Source organism: Meriones unguiculatus, chromosome 15 (genome assembly GCF_030254825.1).
Source record: "Meriones unguiculatus strain TT.TT164.6M chromosome 15, Bangor_MerUng_6.1, whole genome shotgun sequence".
Lineage (NCBI taxonomy): Eukaryota > Metazoa > Chordata > Mammalia > Rodentia > Muridae > Meriones > Meriones unguiculatus.
The window spans coordinates 50,380,460-50,398,167 of NC_083362.1; the positions used below are offsets into that span (position 1 = coordinate 50,380,460).

Below are 17,708 nucleotides of genomic sequence, written 5' to 3' on the forward strand. Positions count from 1 at the left end.
AGGCCAAACTATAGAAACAGGGCGTTACTTTCAAAAACAACTGTTTTTCTGAACGTTACGCTCCTTCGTGTTTTCTTAGCCTTGATTGCTCAGATTTTTCCTGCCTCTCACACTGAGTTTGAAAGGAAGAAAGAGAATTTTTCGCTGGGCCAGAAGTTCAAGCCAGAGCAGCCCACTTCCTGCCATGAGAGAGAGGGAGGCTGACCTTCACGCTAACATGCCAGGAGGCCCAGATAGGAGAGGACTTTGTGCCTCTTCCCTCTCCAGACTCCTCTCCTGGTAGACCAGGCTGTCTGGTCCTCATTTCTAAGTTACCCTTGACTGCAGAAGTGCAAGGAAAGGAGAGTTCCCTACGATAAGCATGGCCTTTCTTTCTGAACCCATAGGCCAGAGCTAAACTGGAGGTTTTACAATGAACTTCCGGATCACAACTCCAGGGTCTTAGAAAGACACAGGGCTTGGAAACCAGAACCTTCTATGAACAGAGAAGAAACTGGACCACAGGTTCCCCAGCAACAGCTGACTATGGCTCTTCTTGGGAAAAGAAGTGATCTTGGCCAGTTTCAGAGCATGCCGTGACCGAGGCAGTAATCTTACTTTTAATACTGTGGACCCTGAGCTCCTGTAGGTGTCTGACCCCCAGGCATTCCTGAACACAGCCATCTCAACCCCTGTCCTATCCCCTATGTGAGGGACCCCAGGGTGGCATCCGCTCACAGCTCCAACTTCTGTCAGCGATTTTATGCATCTGTAACCTAGGAGAGGACTCTCGATAGAATCGCTTCTGATAAACAAAGGACTAAAAGACAATCTCAGGCCATCAATTGGTAAGCAAGAGGATGCTGTTACTATCCAAAGGAAGTAGTAGTCATTTTTCTTTCAGACTGTCAGTAAACTGGGAACAGTTGGCCATTGGGATCCTCTTGTCCCCATGCTCTAGGGGATTAAATAACCTGTAGGTTATTCATTCCTGTAGGCAGGCATATCACCAGCTGGACTGTATTCCCATCCCATTCGGGTACCTTATGCATGCAGACTTCCAAGCATTAGGAAAAAAAAAAGAAAGCAATGTTTTTAAAAACAAGGCAAGGAGTCTGGAACGGTAGATACCGCCAACCCTGCCTTCCTTCCACCGTTTCCGGCCAAGGTCAGCTTAAATCACATTTGGAGCTCAGACCTCCCCTGACCCTGGCCACTCTAACACTCCCTGATTTCCCTATTTCAAAGTCGCCCATGGACTCTCCAAAGGAGTGAGCAAAGACCTTGGTTTGAAATTAAGCTCGTGGTAATGCCCCACGAACCAACCACGAAGCCGCCTTCCATCTGGGTTAGGTGCGGTTGGGAGAGGTGAGTGGGGAGGGACCCACGCAAGGGCTGAAGATCCTGCCTCCCTACAGCTGTTTGAAGGGAACATGCACTACGACGCCCCCGACATCCGAAGGTTCGAGCCAGTTCCCGCGCAGTACGTGAGGGTGTACCCGGAGAGGTGGTCACCAGCGGGCATTGGGATGAGGCTGGAGGTCCTGGGCTGTGACTGGACAGGTAAGGGGGATTTCCTCTGTGTGTCTTGCTCATTTGATCTTGTGATCTTGGTGTCCTGGGAGGGGGACCCGGCAGTCAGCCCTCATGAAGCTAGACCTCACTGTGCCCCTGCTGCCTGGTCTCCGTTGTATTCTTGGGCCACCTCTGAACTTGGAGAGATCTCTCAAGGGAGGCATTTTGTCCTTTGTCAGGGATCACTTAAGTTCTTCAACATGAGTCTCTCAAAAACAAATCATAACCACCCACCACCCACCCAAATTCAATTAGACCCCAGCTCTTCAGGCCAGGGGGGCTTTGGCTGTTGATTTAGGAAAGAAAAACCCTGTCATGATAATAAAAGTAATCGGTTTATGTCTGAATCTGGCCTCCAGATGTCAGACGCTCAGGGACAGCGTTTTCGTGTCAAAGCCACAGCTGTGAAAGGCCTGTATTTGCTCAGGAGGGACACTGGTGCGGGGGGGGGGGGGCGCATCTTCCCAGAATGCTCCTTCCTGCCCTACCAGGTGCCACAGGCCTAGGGCATGTGCCTCCATGAATTCTCCCTGTGAGAGTGAGGCCCCAGTCCTCCCCCTCCCCCTCCCCCTCACTGGCTGCTGAGGGAGGAAGACTGAGTCAGGCCCACCTTGCCTCTGGCCACTGGCCCTGCTTCCTCTGCAGAGCTGGTAAAGCCTGTCAAAATGAGCTTTTGGAAGTCACTTGCAGCTCGGGGCGGGGGGGGGGGGAAATGCCCACCCAGTGCCAGCAGGAGCCGGCAACAGCCTGAGCTCTCTGGCTCCTCCCCACCAGGGCCCCAGGTATCCCCATTTTCCTGTCTGTTGTGCCTGTCACTGGTTCAGGAAGTTCAGGAAGCAGGATGGCATGAAGGATTAATAAGGGCATGTCAGGAAGAACATGGCTCCCAGGGAGAAAAGTGCCACCTGTGTGAGAGCTACAAGGGCACAGAGGCATCCTGTGTAGCTGTGGAGGCCAGGAATGGGGCCCTCTAGGCCTGGAACTGATGACAGTCTCGTGGAACCCATGCTAGTAGGAAGACTCACAGCCTCCCCTCCCCCCATAAACACTTATAGGGCTAAGGCCAAAGGCCAAGTTCCCCAAAGCCTAATTGTGCATCACCTGTGCCTCACAGGTACTAAAACCCCACCTCAGACATACGGTGGTTTCATTTACCCACCTAAGACCCTGGGCTTAGAGCTGTAGAGGATCCAGAAATTTCTAGGCTAGCGTATTCCACACACTTTTGACCATGTGCCTCAGGTTAAACAGAATCTCTATTGCAGCCCCTTTTGTTGACAAGCAAGCACTGTATTCATGTGGGGAAACTCAAGTCGTTCCCTGGCCATCATTAGGTGCAGAACCTGGACAAACGACTTTATCCCTTACCTGAAAAGTAGGGATGGCATCGGTCTATCTCAAAGCCCTGCAGCTGTTAGGAGGATGACGTGGAGCAATGGTGGGAATATTTAGATTGCTGCCCAACACTGACAAAGCCTACTGCCCTTTCACAGATGGGGAAACTGAGTCCCAGGAAGGTCATCCAGCTGGCTGAGGGCCAAGTCACACTTGCCTCTGGTCCTTTTCCTTCTGTGCCATGCCTCTCCCAGGCAGGCCTTGCTTTATGGCCAGCTGGACAGTTGCGAAAGTCCTCTCCAGCCCCAACCTGCCCCAAATTGCCCTGGTGACAGCAACAGGTTTCCCATTTCAAAGCCCAGCCCCTCTCTTGGAAGATCAGAGTCGAGGCCCGTTACCCTCTGCCCAGCCTCCCGGGCCTTTGAAGTCCTCCGACATCTGGTTTTAATTTTGGAGGCACGCTGCTGTTTGGTGAGCAGTTACTCCGGAGCATCCAGGACAAACAGTGGGCACAGAGGCGGTCTCCTGTTTCTGCACTTTCACTCACACACCCGGCCCTCTTGTCACCTCATCGCCCCGCAATGCTGCTGGGTTTCACTTTATCTCCTTCTCCCCAAACTGACCAGCTTTGCCTTAAACTTCCAGTTCTTAGCTCATATTCTTCTTGTATTTAAAATTTTCATCTCTGTCTGCAACTCCAATGACCCAATGTCCATGGGTCATTTCTTCCCCACCTCTTCTCCCCCCCCCCCAAAAAAAAAAAGATAACAGGAAAACTAAAGGTCTGGGCTGAACTGGTTTGGCTAAATGATTTGACAGGCCCGCTTCACCTGTTAGCCAGGTTGTTTAGGTCTCAAATGATTACTTCTTGCCTTGCCGCCCACAGTTTGCTTTACAATTGAGTTTGCGACTCGGTGACACGGTGACAAATTTGAACTCACAAATTAGGACGCTTCGAGGTTATTTGTTATTTACTTTGAGCAAAAGGCAGACGCGGCAATGGGGAACGCAAAAGGTTATGTGCGTAGTATTTAATAGCAGAAAGGTGGGAAGCCAACCGTGAAAAGGCTTTTCAGCATATTTACCCATTTCCTCCGCTCCTGGCTTTATTAAACAGTATCCTGAAGGGTGCTCCACAAAGGCGCCCAATCGCACGCTAGAGTGCAAAGCAGCAGGGCAAAGACAGGAGAGGCGAGGCCCTCACTTCTCCAGGATGTCTTCTTGGAGGGCAGCTCTAGGGTATTCAACTCCTCAACGTGGAGCTTCCCAGAACCTTTCCCACCCCACCCAGGGCCTGACTCACAACTTCATTCATTCCCCAAATAGTTGGTGAATGAGTGACTGGGGGAGGAAATAAACAAGTGAGTGAATGGCCGTGTGAATCACCTCCCTGGCCCAGGTGAAAACCAGCCGCCTACAGCGTGGTTTGACCTAGTCAGGTTTGCTGTGTGCTGCTTACCATAACAGTTCTTATAAGCTGCCAACGTTGGTGAGCCTGGAGATTTTACCAAGGGATGGTAGGGTAGGCTTCCCGCCTGTGGGGAGGGGTTTTTAGAAGAACTAGCTGGGCTGGGCTTACCTGCTGTCTGGGCCTCTGTTGAATCAAGTCACGGTGCCTCGGGGCCTCCTTTGTCCGCAGCCACTGTCTCCACCATGCCTGACTCTTCCAGCCCTAGACAGCTTTTCTGCAGAATGGTAGCTGTGTCCAGGGGGCATAGTAATTTGCCATACTGTGGCCAGATAGTGCGGCCCAAAGTACTTCCACCTAGCCTAAGTCTCTTTTAATCCACATCTCCATCTGTCCGTGTCCTCAGAACACCAACCCAGCCTGGATTCAGGCTGCCCAAGCTGCCGTTCTGCTTACACAACTTTGGGGACAAGTGCTTCTGATTATTTTATCGTAGGTGGGCCCCGCAGGCCAGATTGTTTTATAGAGTTAGCTTTGATTCCGAATAAATCCTGCCTGGCGTAGTGAAAGGGTGTACCTTGAGAAAGCAGGATGAAGCAGAGAGGCCCACCAGCGGCCACAAAGCGGCAGAGCCCTGGGGCCCATTTCCCACGAAACAGAAGCACACTTCACTTCTCATGGAGATTTTTCTGTCGGTTTTGGTGGGCAGCACTCACTTTGATTGTGTCCTAGCATGCTGCCCTTTTCACAGAACACCCAAATGGAGTTCAGCTCCACTTTGGTGGCAACATCACCCACCCACCCACCGCGAGGGTTGCCAGTCTTGTACTGCCCTTAGAACCTGCAGTGTGGGTTTCCTGTCCACGCCTCTTGCAGCTTCTTCTGTTGGTCCTAGATTGTCATTCAACTGAAGCAATTCCTCCTTGCTCTGCCAACAGCTCACACGGCTGAATTTGGGGTTCTGTGTGCACCTCTGCATCTTCCCTTTCCTCCTCACGAGCCCACACCTAGGAAGGTGCCTTCCCCTTCTGGGTTGTAGCGCAGCCTGCTGCAGCAGCTTTTTTTTTTCTCCCTTCACCTTCACACAGACTCAAAGCCCACAGCGGAGACTCTGGGACCCACCGTAAAGGGTGAAGGGACTACCACTCCATACCCCATGGACGAGGATGCCACGGAGTGCGGGGAGAACTGCAGCTTTGAGGATGGTAAGGATTGGGGTGGTCTTTACATGGCATCTGAGGTGTCATGGGTATGGGCCAGGCAGGTGACCCATGACCAGGCAAGAACTTGGGGCCCCTGAGATTAGAGGTCCACGTGAACTCACAGGAGCATTCAGCACAAATACTCAGAGGCCTGAGGCAGTGGCTACTAGAAACACTGAGATATTGTAGCAACGAGGACAGCCCCATAGTTACAAATCCATTGTTAAGATAAGGGACTGAGCCCTCACAGCCTTCATTTAGTTAAAGGAAAACTGTCCCCAGTCTTAGAATTAATACCAGTGTCAGCTTTTCCTGTTAGAATGTGCCTCTGTGGTGCAGTCTTACAAAGACTGGTGTCTTTTTTTTTTTTTTTTTTTTTTTGCTGGGGGTGGGAGGGGCACATTGTCTCTGATTTAGCTGGGATCAGTTGCGCTTCTCTGAGTCTTGCCATAACCTCAATTTACGAAAATGTGTCAGGGATGATTCTACCAGAGGCGTGTCACATCTGCAGTGATCAAACAGGCTAGGGGCAAAGGAGGAATGTGAGGCTCTTCAGCCAGTCCTTCAAAACCCCAAGGGATCCCAGTGTCCAGACCATCTCTTCATATGGGAAATCTGTACCCCCCCCCCATTTTATCTCCTAAACATATCCAAGTTAGACAAAGTCAGTCATTGGAAGGTCCCAAGATTAAGTCTTATTTTTAATCCTCCTGTTCAGGTCACCATGTATCAGGACATTCCTAAGAAGCCACAACTTTTACAACACCTGGCATTTTTGGCTGGACTTTTAAGTCTGAAAGCCTCAATTTACAGTAAATTACCGATCGTTATTTAAGTGTTCATTAAACAAAATGAGAAAAGATTGGCAGAGAGACTTGAGAAGGAACCTAAAGAGGTAGATAGCTGAGGAAACTGTGGAATCTGCTCACAGCCAGAGGGCAACCCGAGAAACTGCCCGGACGGTGTGGATGGCTCCAAAAAAATAGCCATTAAGAAGGATGGGATGAAAGCCAAAAATTAATGCTGAGGCCGTGGGACTGAAAAACGATAATTTAATGCATATGCTTTGGGGAGTGTGTTTTGGTATATTGTGCGAGTGGGGGACACTGCTGGTCACAGAGTTAGTTGAATACAAAACCTTGACATTTTAATGAACTTGTTTTCGTTTCATAATGAGAAGTAGAGAATCTTCCAAGACACGCCTGAGACAGAGAGCTTAAAATGAAACACACGGAGTTAATGCATGGCGTTAGATTCACAGAGTTAGCATGTCAGGAGGCATGGGAATGGAGACTCTATCTAAATGGCAATCCACAGGAAAATTTAAGGGTTCTGCTGCAGCGTTTCAGAAGTTTATTTTTAATATAATTTTACCGTTTCCAGTGGTTTGTTTGATTTGAGGTTTCTTTGATGGTCCCTCCCTTCTTTTTAGTATAAGATCTTTTTTGTGGAGTTTGGTTCCTGAGATATAGTATGCATATAAACATTACAGGGGAATTATGGTATATTGAATTACTTTGTATTTCTGAATGGAAAAATAGACATGCAGAAATTGTGGAGGGAAGGGGATGGTGAGGGCTAAAGACTGACTTTCCCAAGCCACAGCTCGGTGCTTCTATGCTGGGTTCCGTGTGCTTCCTTTCCGCGCCAGCTGACTTTGGCTATGGGTGGGCAAACATTGAGTGTTCCCTCTTGGGAAGCGGGCACACAGGTAGGGTCTGCCAGCAACTTCGTCCCGCTGCTGAGGTCAGCAGTGTCCTCTCAAGTCAAGCTTCCCCCACCCCAGGGGGTGGGCAATTTGTTTCTACGAGGCTGCTGTTGCCTTTAGACACCTCAGCCAGAATTCTGAGCCTTCCCCGTGGACATTTCTCTCTGGGAACTTATGAAGGGAAGTAAGAAGGCCAAAGACCCCACTTCCTCCCAGCTACCAACATTGCTGAGCCTTTTCCTCTGTGTCTGGCAAGTGTCCAAGTCTGGCTTCCCCATTTTTTCTCCCCCCCACCTCCGTAACACCCCCACATAATTCCAAGATTAGCACTCATACTGGGTTTTTAGATCTGGGCGGAAGCTCAGAGAAACTTTAAAGCAGACAGGGCGAGTCTCTGTGTGGTTACTCTTTAGAGATTTGTGGAAAACCTGGCTCTTCACCTCCCCTGCCATCCCGACCCAACCTTCAGGAGCGCTGCAGAATGTACTCCACAGTAACTGGGTTTACAGGCTTGAGCCACCAGGCCTAGCTTGTGAAAATATTCCCCATCTTACTCAGCACTGAGCTAGACAACTTCAAGGTTGACCCCTTCATTTTTTGTTTTTTTTTTTTACTCTTAACATGTCAGATTGCCTCACAGGGCAACGCCAGACTTTACCAGCCTTCTGAAATAAGACGTGTCTCAAAGAGGTAAAAGATAGCAAACAAGCCAGACTTGTTTCTGAGGTCACTTTCCTAGCATCAGCCAGAAGTTCCCTGGCATTCAGGTCTCTCTCTGGGTGCTAATGGGCTGCCCCATCACTTGTGAGAGCCAGGCTGGCAGGAGATGAGATGATCCTTTCAGGGAGCCAGCCTTCCACAGAGGCGCTGGGGAGACATTCTTCTCTGGCATTTAGGGAACAGCAATTTTCACATTTGTCTTCTTTCCTGAGGTAGAAAGAGGAGGCTGATTAGAGCCTTAAGCCATTTGGTGGCCTCATTTGTAATGGCTTTACTAGGCAAACCACTGGCAGACTTGGCTCTCGTGCCTGGGAAGGATGAGACCAGAGCCTGACCCGAAAGTCAGCCATCACCAAGACGAGGGAAGTGAATGAGCAAAGGGAACCCCATTCCCCCCCCTCTTCCCCCCCTCACTCTGCTCCATACTTAGGCCTTGCTGGCCATTGAAATAGCACCACCTGGCTGCTCGCTGGGCCTGCTTAGTTTGCCTGCCTTTTGGTTACTTTTCTTTTCCTTTCAGACAAGGACTTACAACTCCCTGAGGGATTCAACTGCAACTTCGACTTCCCAGAAGAGCCCTGCAGTTGGATGTATGACCGTGCCAAGTGGTTCAGAAGCACCTGGGTCAGCAGTGCCAGCCCCAATGACCGAACGTTTCCAGGTAAGGCAACTGAGGCAGCCTACGAAAGACGGAAGGCCAGCCTGCACATGTCTGTGTCCCAACTCCCTTACAAGCTTTAGGGCTTCCCACCACAGTTCTCTACTCTGTACCCACAAACCACCACAGACATCAGCACCCGCACCGGCTGGTTGGTGGTTCTTAGCCTGATCAGAATTTCAGCACAGCTTAAAGTTGCGAGGGAGAAAGAGAAACCATGATAAAAGAGAGAGAGAGAAGAAACCATTGGGAGGTCCTTAGGAGATGGGAGGAGTCCATTTGTGTCCTCTTGTTCCTCTAGCCAGCACTGGCTACCACTGGCACATAGCCTCTTGTCAACAACAAGGTAGGTATTGTTTCCAAAGTTGTTCACTGGGTAACCGCCGGCCATGATTCTGACTCACAGTTCTGTGGGTACCACCGCTCCTGGAGCCAATCGAGGCGAAGGACTGAAACACTGCCATGCGCAGGGCGGGACACCGCAGACTCAATGCCCACGGGTGTGTCTTAGCCAAGAGCCAGACGCTTGGCTGTTGTCAGGCCTTGGCATATCTTTATGCCATCTTTTGGCTCCAAAAAGCCAGATGTCAGAAGCCAGTCCTGACACTGTAGGTAGACACTGATTTTAGTCCCTGTGAACAAGGAGAAACAAAAGCTAACTGCTGGCTCCGCTGTGGCTTGCTTTAACGGTTGTCTGCTGGAAATATTTAACAATAGGCTTTCCAGGGGCTGAAGCAAAGTCCCAGACTTGCCTGATAAGATGTGTTGCGTTCAATGGTAAAAAAAAAAAAAACTCTCCCCACAGCTTGGTGGACCACAGAGACAGGAGATGGAGGAGCTTGGACATGCAGGAGGAGGGCCTGGGGAGTGGTTTTCCTTTGTGCAGATACGAGAAACAAACCGCCTCTGGAGCAGAATATACTGAAATAGTTAGGAAATGTTGAGTTGGGGGTATTTATTCTTCTCCTTTTTAATATAAGTTAATCTAGCTTCATGTAATTTAATTTTAAAATAATGATTACATTTAACTGGCTTGTAAAGTTCCAGAAAACTTAAACAAGTAGCCCTCACAAGCCAGAGCACATTGGTCCAAAACACTCACATTAGCTTTCACTTTTCATACACCTCCTGCCTGGACCTCAGATGCTCATAAAGAAGAAGTTGAGAGAAAAGGGGGTTAATTCTGCAAATGTAGCAGGCTGAACGTTGATGGGGTGCATCAGGGAAAAAGCTAGAAAATGGGAAGGGGAGGGTCCTTCCCTCTTACTGGCGTCTTCAGAGCTGCCCTCACCCCAAGTGCTGATGGTGCCTCAGGTCCCCAGGAGTTTGGGGGTGGGGAGGTTGGCTGGGAGGATAAGCTCTAGAGGACCACTTGGAGCCATTCTCCAGCCATAGTCCACACTTGCTTTCTCAGAGGGTCACAGCATCTGCTCTGAAGAAAAACATTTTCATATTTCAAGTGTTTATCTCTTCAGCGTTTGAGTGCTGGCTCAGAGAGATGCGTATCTGAAGATCACCACAGCCCCAGGCACAGGAGAGAGCACTTACCCCAGTCCCAGCTCTAATCCCCCTCCCCCTCTCACTCTCTGCAATAATGCTTAATTAATATAATGAGCCTCCTGCACGTTGGGAAAAAAAAATACTTATTTTTATAACCCAGCCTGGATTTTTCATTTCATTTCCTCTCCTTTGAGACTGGGTCCAATTAATTGGTGGTTTTTCCCAGCCCCCATCTTTATCTGAATGTGAGAAAGGTGAATGTGTGCATGTGTTTACATTTCGTCTGAATGAGAGCCAGAGAAGGGGGCCTGTAAGGTACAGCTTGGTTGGGCACTTCAAATGAAGGGTCGCACAGATGGAATCTCTGTAGGGTGGGAGGATTCGTCCTCTCTCACCTAGGGTCCACTTTTGGCTCTTTCTAATCTTCTGGTCTCCCCTACCTATGCTTCTGATGTTTCCTCTGAGGGTGTCTGAGGCTAGCCCTACCTAGACTCACAACGCCACCCAGTGAGCAAGCGGTAGTGCTGGGAGAGCTTCTGTCACACCCCCTCTGCCATAGCCTGTGGTCCTGCACCTCTGTCCACTCTGTTCAGACCCCACCCTCACCTGAATGCCTGTCCCTTGACCCGTGCTACTGGTTGGAAATGGTACTCTTTGTCTTCCTTTCAGCTGATTCATTACACACTGCAGTTTGGGGCAGGGTAGGGGGTATTCAGAGCAGGCTAGGGAAGTGGGCAGAATTCCAACCTTTGGCTGAATAGATAGGGACAGAAAGGAGATTAGGGCCATGAGGAACTGCTAGGCTTAAAAGTTGTTCCTGACTTAAGACACTGAGAAGGAATTTTCCAGAGGAATCACTGAATTTTGGGGAAGCGACGCTTGTAACCGGACTCCAGGAAACAAAATCATAATACTGTTCTCAGAGCCTTTATCTTCAGATGACTAAAAAACAACCCCATCTCCTCTATTTCCCACTGTCCTGCTTATAAAATTCTAAATCACACTGCAAGCAGAATATAGATGCTCTTTCTGTTTGGGGTGGTCTCTTTCTTCTTCTTTATAAAAAAAGAAAAAAAAAATGGAGCCCCGAGGGAAGCAGTTGGGAGAAAGGAAACAGCTGTGCTGGGCTCAGGGCAGGGAGAATGCTAATGGGTGCAGAATGGCTGGCGCCTGGCCTCAAACCCGAAAGCCACTGTGTCACCCTACTTTGCGCTTCCACAAAGAGACCAGACCCATTGTTCTCTAGAAGTGCACAACGCGTCTCATCCCCTTAGTAAGTATGCAAACAGAAGTCATTACATTTTGGAAAGAAGAGATCTCAGCCAAACACTGAGGAGGTGAGGACGAAGGGAAAAGGGGGCGGGGAGGGGTGAGATGGCCATATTGAAACCCAACGCAGACAGTTGGTCGCAAGTGTCCATGGGAAACGACTTACATTGCTTAGATATTTTCTGATTGAGCTGTTTTCTCGTGTTTTCTTTCCTTTCTCTGTTCCCTTTTAAGTCAGCAATTAGTTCTGTTCCTTTGGCTGGTGGTAATGGTTGCTCCAGGCTGACAAGACACCCACTGGTTTCATTCCACTGTTTTTGTTTTTCAACATCGTCTTTCAAGCCACTCAGAATCTCTATTTTTAGCTCTCGTGGCTGAGCTGCCTAGAGTACGTTCATACCAGTGTCCCCCCACCCCTCCCCCAGGGACTGTGTTCCAAATTCAGTGACCCCTGGTGGTAGCAGAGGAGCCTGCCGCACCCTCCCTGATGACCACTTTGCCTCCCTCTGAAGCCACAATGACACAGGGTCACTGTCAATAGAACAGAGACATATTTTCTACAGACATACCCTGATGCTTTGATCATAGACCGAGTCCTGAGAATAACCAGTGTTGGGTCTTTAAGGGAGGACACAAACACTCCTTGAGATGAGAGCTGGCCCTGGGATCCAGGTCTCCATATTGGGTAAGGAGTCCCCTTCCCCCCAACTGTTTGTGGTTATTGCTAACATAATTTTAATGGGTTAAAACTGTCTGAAACTGTCTCAGCTAGTGCTTTGGTTCTGCTGTGGCAGTGGTGCTATTTCATGGATGCCGGGGCCACACTGTCTCCATGCTTGCAACACGTCGGCGTCACAGTACTTACTGTGTTAGACAATACTGCTGTAGCACCTCTGGGCACTAGCAGGAGAACAAGCTCCCAGGCCTTGCTGATGCTGCTGTCACTTGGCTTAATAGAAACCAAGAAGCAGAGGGTTAGAGAGGTAGACCTGCCTGAGCCCGAGCTGGCAGTATTATTCTGCCTCGGCTGCTCTGATTTTCCTACATATGCCACTCTGTCTCCCTCACCAACTACGGGAAAATAATAAGGAACAATGCATCATGGACTGTTTGAGGTCACTCAGAAATAGTATGCTAAGTAAGTAGTAATACCAATAGCATTGGCACTTTTTGTCGAGGTCATTATTATTATAAAGAATGAGGTACGACCTGGGCCTGGTGGTGCTAGCGGGTAATAAAAGTTTAAGTCCTGCCTGGGCTATACAGAGTGAGTTCAAGACCAGCTTAGGGAACTTAGCAAGACCTAAAAGAAAAAGAAAATGGAGAACTGAGGTTGGGGCTAGTGGCAGAGGGCTTGCCTAGCATCTGGGAGTGCCTAGGTTCAGTCTGTAGCACCCCAGAGGGGAGAAGGAAGGAGAAGAAGGAAGAGGAGGAGGAAGTGATAAGGCTAGAGATAAATCAGGATTCTGCCCAGTCAGCCTTCTGATGGAGATCCAAGTGTGATCTGGAATGTGTGTGTTCTTTTACACATTGATTGACCTTGTGAAGTGTGGTTAAAGTGTTTCTTTACTGCAGCACCTAAAAGCCATGAAAGAAAGCATCTAGAAAACAGGCAAAGCCCACTTGGACTAAAACACCATTGTGAAGGGGCTTTGGCCAGCTTGTGGGAGGTAACGAGACAACAGTGACTTTACCCAGGGCTCCAAGGGAAGCTCAAGTGGGAGTAAACCAGGAATCTAAACATTCCAGTTTTACACGTGTCGGCTGTGCCTTCAAACGTTAAGTAGAAGAGCCTGTGAACTTCTCACTGGGGTTGTTTGGATACAGACTTGGTTGCTGATGAACCCCAGCGGAGAGGGAGAACAGAGTCCTGCCTGATGGATACACATACGATGGGCTTGATTTTTGACTGTAAGCTAGCAATGGCTCTGAATTTAAAAACCTCTCTCTGAGCTCAAAAACTCGGGGACTGCTTGCAATCCACACAGCCTCAGATCAGTGGTTGCCAGCCTTCCTAATGTTGTGGCCCCTTTACACGGTTCTTCATGTTGTGGTGTCCCCCTAAACATAATATTATTTGAGTTGCAGCTTCATTACTGTAAGTTTGGAACTGTTATGAACCGGAATGTAAATATCTGATATGCAGGATAGCTGATATGAGACCCCTGTGAAAGGTTCAACCGAACCCCCATAGGGGTCATGATGCACAGGTTAAGAACCACTGCCTCAGATTGCATCACCTTCAGAAGAAGGTTTCAGTGGTTTAGCTGGAACATAGCCCCTACTAATACAAAGACAGAAAACTGGAGCTATGGACCATAATAGATAATTAAAGCGAGAGCAAGAAGAACTGAGCTAAAAGAAAGCAGTAGTCAAGGGATAATCTCAACAGAAGAGAAGAGAAGAGAAGAGAAGAGAAGAGAAGAGAAGAGAAGAGAAGAGAAGAGAAGAGAAGAGAAGAGAAGAGAAGAGAAGAGAAGAGAAGAGAAGAGAAGAGAAGAGAAGAGAAGAGAAGAGTAAAAAAGAAAAGAATGGAGGGTCTCTTGTAAAAAGGAAAGAAAACATCCCTGGCGAGGCTGGAGAAATGGTTCAGTGGTTAAGAATACTGTCTGCTCTTCTAGAGGAAGAGCAGGAGTTCAATTCCCAGCACCCACATAGTGGCTCACAACCATCTCTACTGATGCCCTCTTCTGGCATGCAGGTGTATATGCAGATAGAGCACTTATATTCATAAAATTAAATAAAAAAAATACCACATGGCTTTGTAGAAAAGAAAAACGACAGAGAGAAGCTGTCATCCCTTTTTCTGAAACCCATGAAAGACTAGAATGATAATGAAGGGGCAAAATGAGAACAAAACTATCTAGATGACAAAACTTTATGTGGAAGCTGACACTTTAAAAAAATACAAAATTCCTCCAGGTAGCTAGCTTCCTGCAAGGAGTGGCCTGGCTGAAACCTTAAATGCCTGCAGAATGTTCCATCATAAACCTTGAAAACATCCTGCTGAGTTCATCCAAAGTCAATGTTTCCCTTAACTGGTTGTTAATTTGAGGACCTTAGCAGCGATAGACTGACCTTGGGAGGCCAGCTGAGGGGATGACTCATGTTTTAGGTATGACCTATACTACGAGACTCCATCTCCTGCTGCACTAAATATTCTTTCAGATGGTTGATCTAGTAGGAGGGCAAGATGCTAGCCAGGAGATGTGTGTGAGGGACAGATGGCGTGTTTGGCTTTGCAATAGCCAGGAGGATCAAGCTGGTGATTTATTTTAGGGTTGGTTAAAGGGGAGTAGACACAATTGAACCCATTGCAATTGAGCCAACCTCAGTCACGTGTCCACAGGACACTTAAGCAGCTGCAACCAGATGGGACCATAAATCGCCAGGTGAAATATCAAGAGACCTTTCGAGAGACAGCATCAGGTGAAACGCCTGAGCTACCCTGTCCTCTGCACTTCCTCTCTGCCCTTTTGAACTCGTGTTGTTCAATCCCCTATGATTGTTTTCTCTGTACCATTGGCAACAACAGACGTTTTGGAGTCAAGGACACAGCAAAATGCCTCCTAAATATGTCAGGTCCAGGAGGAACAGGATTGTATCTTAGGGACATTATTTCTTTATTCTCTTTCAGCAGCTGAATGTATTTCCTTTCCATTGTCTTTTTGTTGGACACTCTCCATTGCCAGTATCTTAGCCATTGGCTACAGAGCAAGAAGGCAACTTCCGGCAGACTAGACTGGGTCTTAGATGGCTATTTGTCATGTTAGGGCAACCTCTTGACAGTCCAAAGAGTTTCTTCCTAAGGACCAAGGAAACTCATAAAGCAACCATGCCCCACGACATACCAATCCTTCTTTCTATCCGGTAACTGGCAGCCACTGTGTTCTTGAGCTTCCTTAGTGGTAAGCCATGAGCTAGGATATTCCAGATCAGTCTTCACTTTCAGAATACATTCAAGCTCAGTGTCTTGTATGAATGTCAGGACTTAGGAGAGCTGAAGCACGTAGCTTCAAGAGGGGTCAGTGGAGACCCACTCCACAAAGACCCAGAAAGGAAACATTTAAAGAGAATAGGGTTGTGTTTCCTGGGGAACCACAGACTAATCATTCTCTCTTCCTCCCTTCCTCCACCTCTCCCTTCTTTCCTCCCTCTCTCCTTCCTTTTCTCTCTCCTTCTCTCCCTCTCTTCTTCTTCTCTTTCCCTGTCTGTCTCTCCCTCCCTCCCCCCATCCATCCATCTATGCCCCCTCTCTTCTTCCCCTCTCTCTGTCTCTTTATTGCCCACAACACCTGCTCCCACTTGTGTGTGTATGTACCACAGCATACAGCCTCTGATATCAGTCCTTTGCATCTTGGTTGAAACAGTGTCTGTCTGTTCACTGTAGTGTACCTCAGACTAGCCCAGAAGCTTCCATTCTTTATCCTGTATCTTCTGCCCATTTTCCTATAAGGATACAGTACAGGTAGGTTTACATACCAGTGATTTTTACCTCAGTCCTGGGGATTCGAACTTGGGACATCAGGCTTGTGAGGCAAACTCTTTACATACTTAATCATCTCCCCAGGCCCCTGGACTTCATAATTCCTTATGAATAGAAATGCCTCTAAGTCGGAGGACAGAAATTAACTGTATTCCATCAGGATGGATGGAGGAAATGTGTCCACATGCCAGCAAAAGGCACTAAACTGAATTTGAGACATTCTTGACAGCTGGGGTTGTGGCCTGGAGAACATTGCCAGTGTGGCCTGTGGAGGCTCTTTCTGAAGGGAAGGGTGGATGGCATGCTGTCAGGATGTTTCCAAATACTTCCTCTGGTCCATATGTAGTCACATGGGGTCCCACTCAAGATCCAAGACAGTATCACTTTTTATTTCATCTTCCTTAGATTGCCACAGAAGACCGGTAGTGAGTGGTGCCTGACAGACAGCTGGGAGCTGGCTGGTTCCTGAGGTGGAGATAGGTCTGGGAAAGCACCTTATTTCAAAGAATATCAATATCCTCCCCGGGTTAAATCCCACTCCTTTTTGCATCTTGGCACTGGCTTCCCCCCCGATCATGGTGGCCATGGGCCTGTATGGAAGGCAGTGTGTGAAGTGGTATCAGTAGCTCGGCTGAGCTCCTTCTGTATCCCTAATACCATGCAAAGTGCTTTACAGGGCTTATTATAACAACCCTATGCATTAACAACATTATGATAGCCACTGTACAGACGGAAAGACTAAGGCTTTCAAAGGTTTAGAGAGCCTCCAGCCAGGACTCCACCCCAGATGACAGGGAACTGGCAAGTTTGGATTTGGATCCAAATCCTACTTTTCTCACTCTGTATTATTTCCTGGAAATATGACCTCATGGCTCTGGGCCTTGGTTTCCTTTCTGACTATGGAAGAAATAAGCTTAGTTGGGGAGGGGGCCACATTTCTAATCCCAGCACTTGAAAAGAGCAGGCAGGAAGATCATGAGTTCAGGGCCAACCTGAGTTATTTAGCAGGACCCCAGAAAGAGAGTGGAGGGGGAGAAAGAGAAAGAGAGAGGGAGAAAGGAAAAGAATACCAAGATTACTGTTGCACAGTGTTGGACAAGAATCGTAGCCAACAGTGTCTGTCATATAACCTGTGCCCTTGATCATCCTCATCCTCTGCTTTTTCCTTGTTCCTTGTGCTTTTCCCAGTCTGCATCTTTTCTTCATGGTGTTGCTGGTTCTAATCAGGCCTCTCTTGGTGACAGGCAGGGATGTTTCGCAGCTCAGCGTCCTTACATTTACATATCATCTTTCTTCCCTGGAGCTCATAGCACTTAACAGACAAGTGGGGCACAAATGACTTAACTAAGTGAAATCCAGAGGCCTGCTTGTCTGGAGACTCTGCAAACCCGTGGATTAGCTCAGATGTCAGGGCTGAATTATGGTCCTTCAGCTGCTCGTGCTTAGCACGCCACTAGCATTAACTCCGGTTCTTGCCGAGGTCCTGTAAATCATGCATAGTGATTATCAGCCTACTGTGAGAGGAGGGAGAGGAGAAGAAAGGAGAAAGGAGGGGGCTCTGGAGGCTCCAGACCAGCTGACTGGAAACCTTTGGCCTGGCTGAGTTCTAATGACAGGGTGGGTAGATAAAATTAAGATAGACCCAGATAAAATCCTTGCAGCCTGCGCCACCATTTCACACCCCACACACATTTGGCTTTCCCAGTTGTAACCATTCTGCTATGATTCCTTCGCTTAAGAATGCAAATTCACACAAGTGACAGAATTTCCGCCAAGCAATTCTCAGGCAGCAAGCGGGTCTTATTTGTGAGACTGTGAAGAAAGAGAGCTGAATGAGAAGTCTCTCGAATCTGCTTTCTTTTATAGAT

The 17,708-nt window shown here is 48.3% G+C and overlaps 1 protein-coding gene across 7 annotated transcripts in view; it reads left to right on the plus strand.

The window, feature by feature from the left end:
- Nrp2 (neuropilin 2) overlaps positions 1–17,708 on the plus strand; it is a 114,757-nt gene that overhangs the window by 60,267 nt on the left and 36,782 nt on the right. For all 7 annotated transcript variants that reach the window (XM_060368468.1, XM_021656123.2, XM_021656124.2 and 4 more), the window contains exons 10-12: positions 1,398–1,542; positions 5,386–5,502; positions 8,448–8,588. In XM_060368468.1, coding sequence (XP_060224451.1) covers positions 1,398–1,542; positions 5,386–5,502; positions 8,448–8,588 — 403 coding nt within the window. The remainder of the gene's footprint in view (positions 1–1,397; positions 1,543–5,385; positions 5,503–8,447; positions 8,589–17,708) is intronic.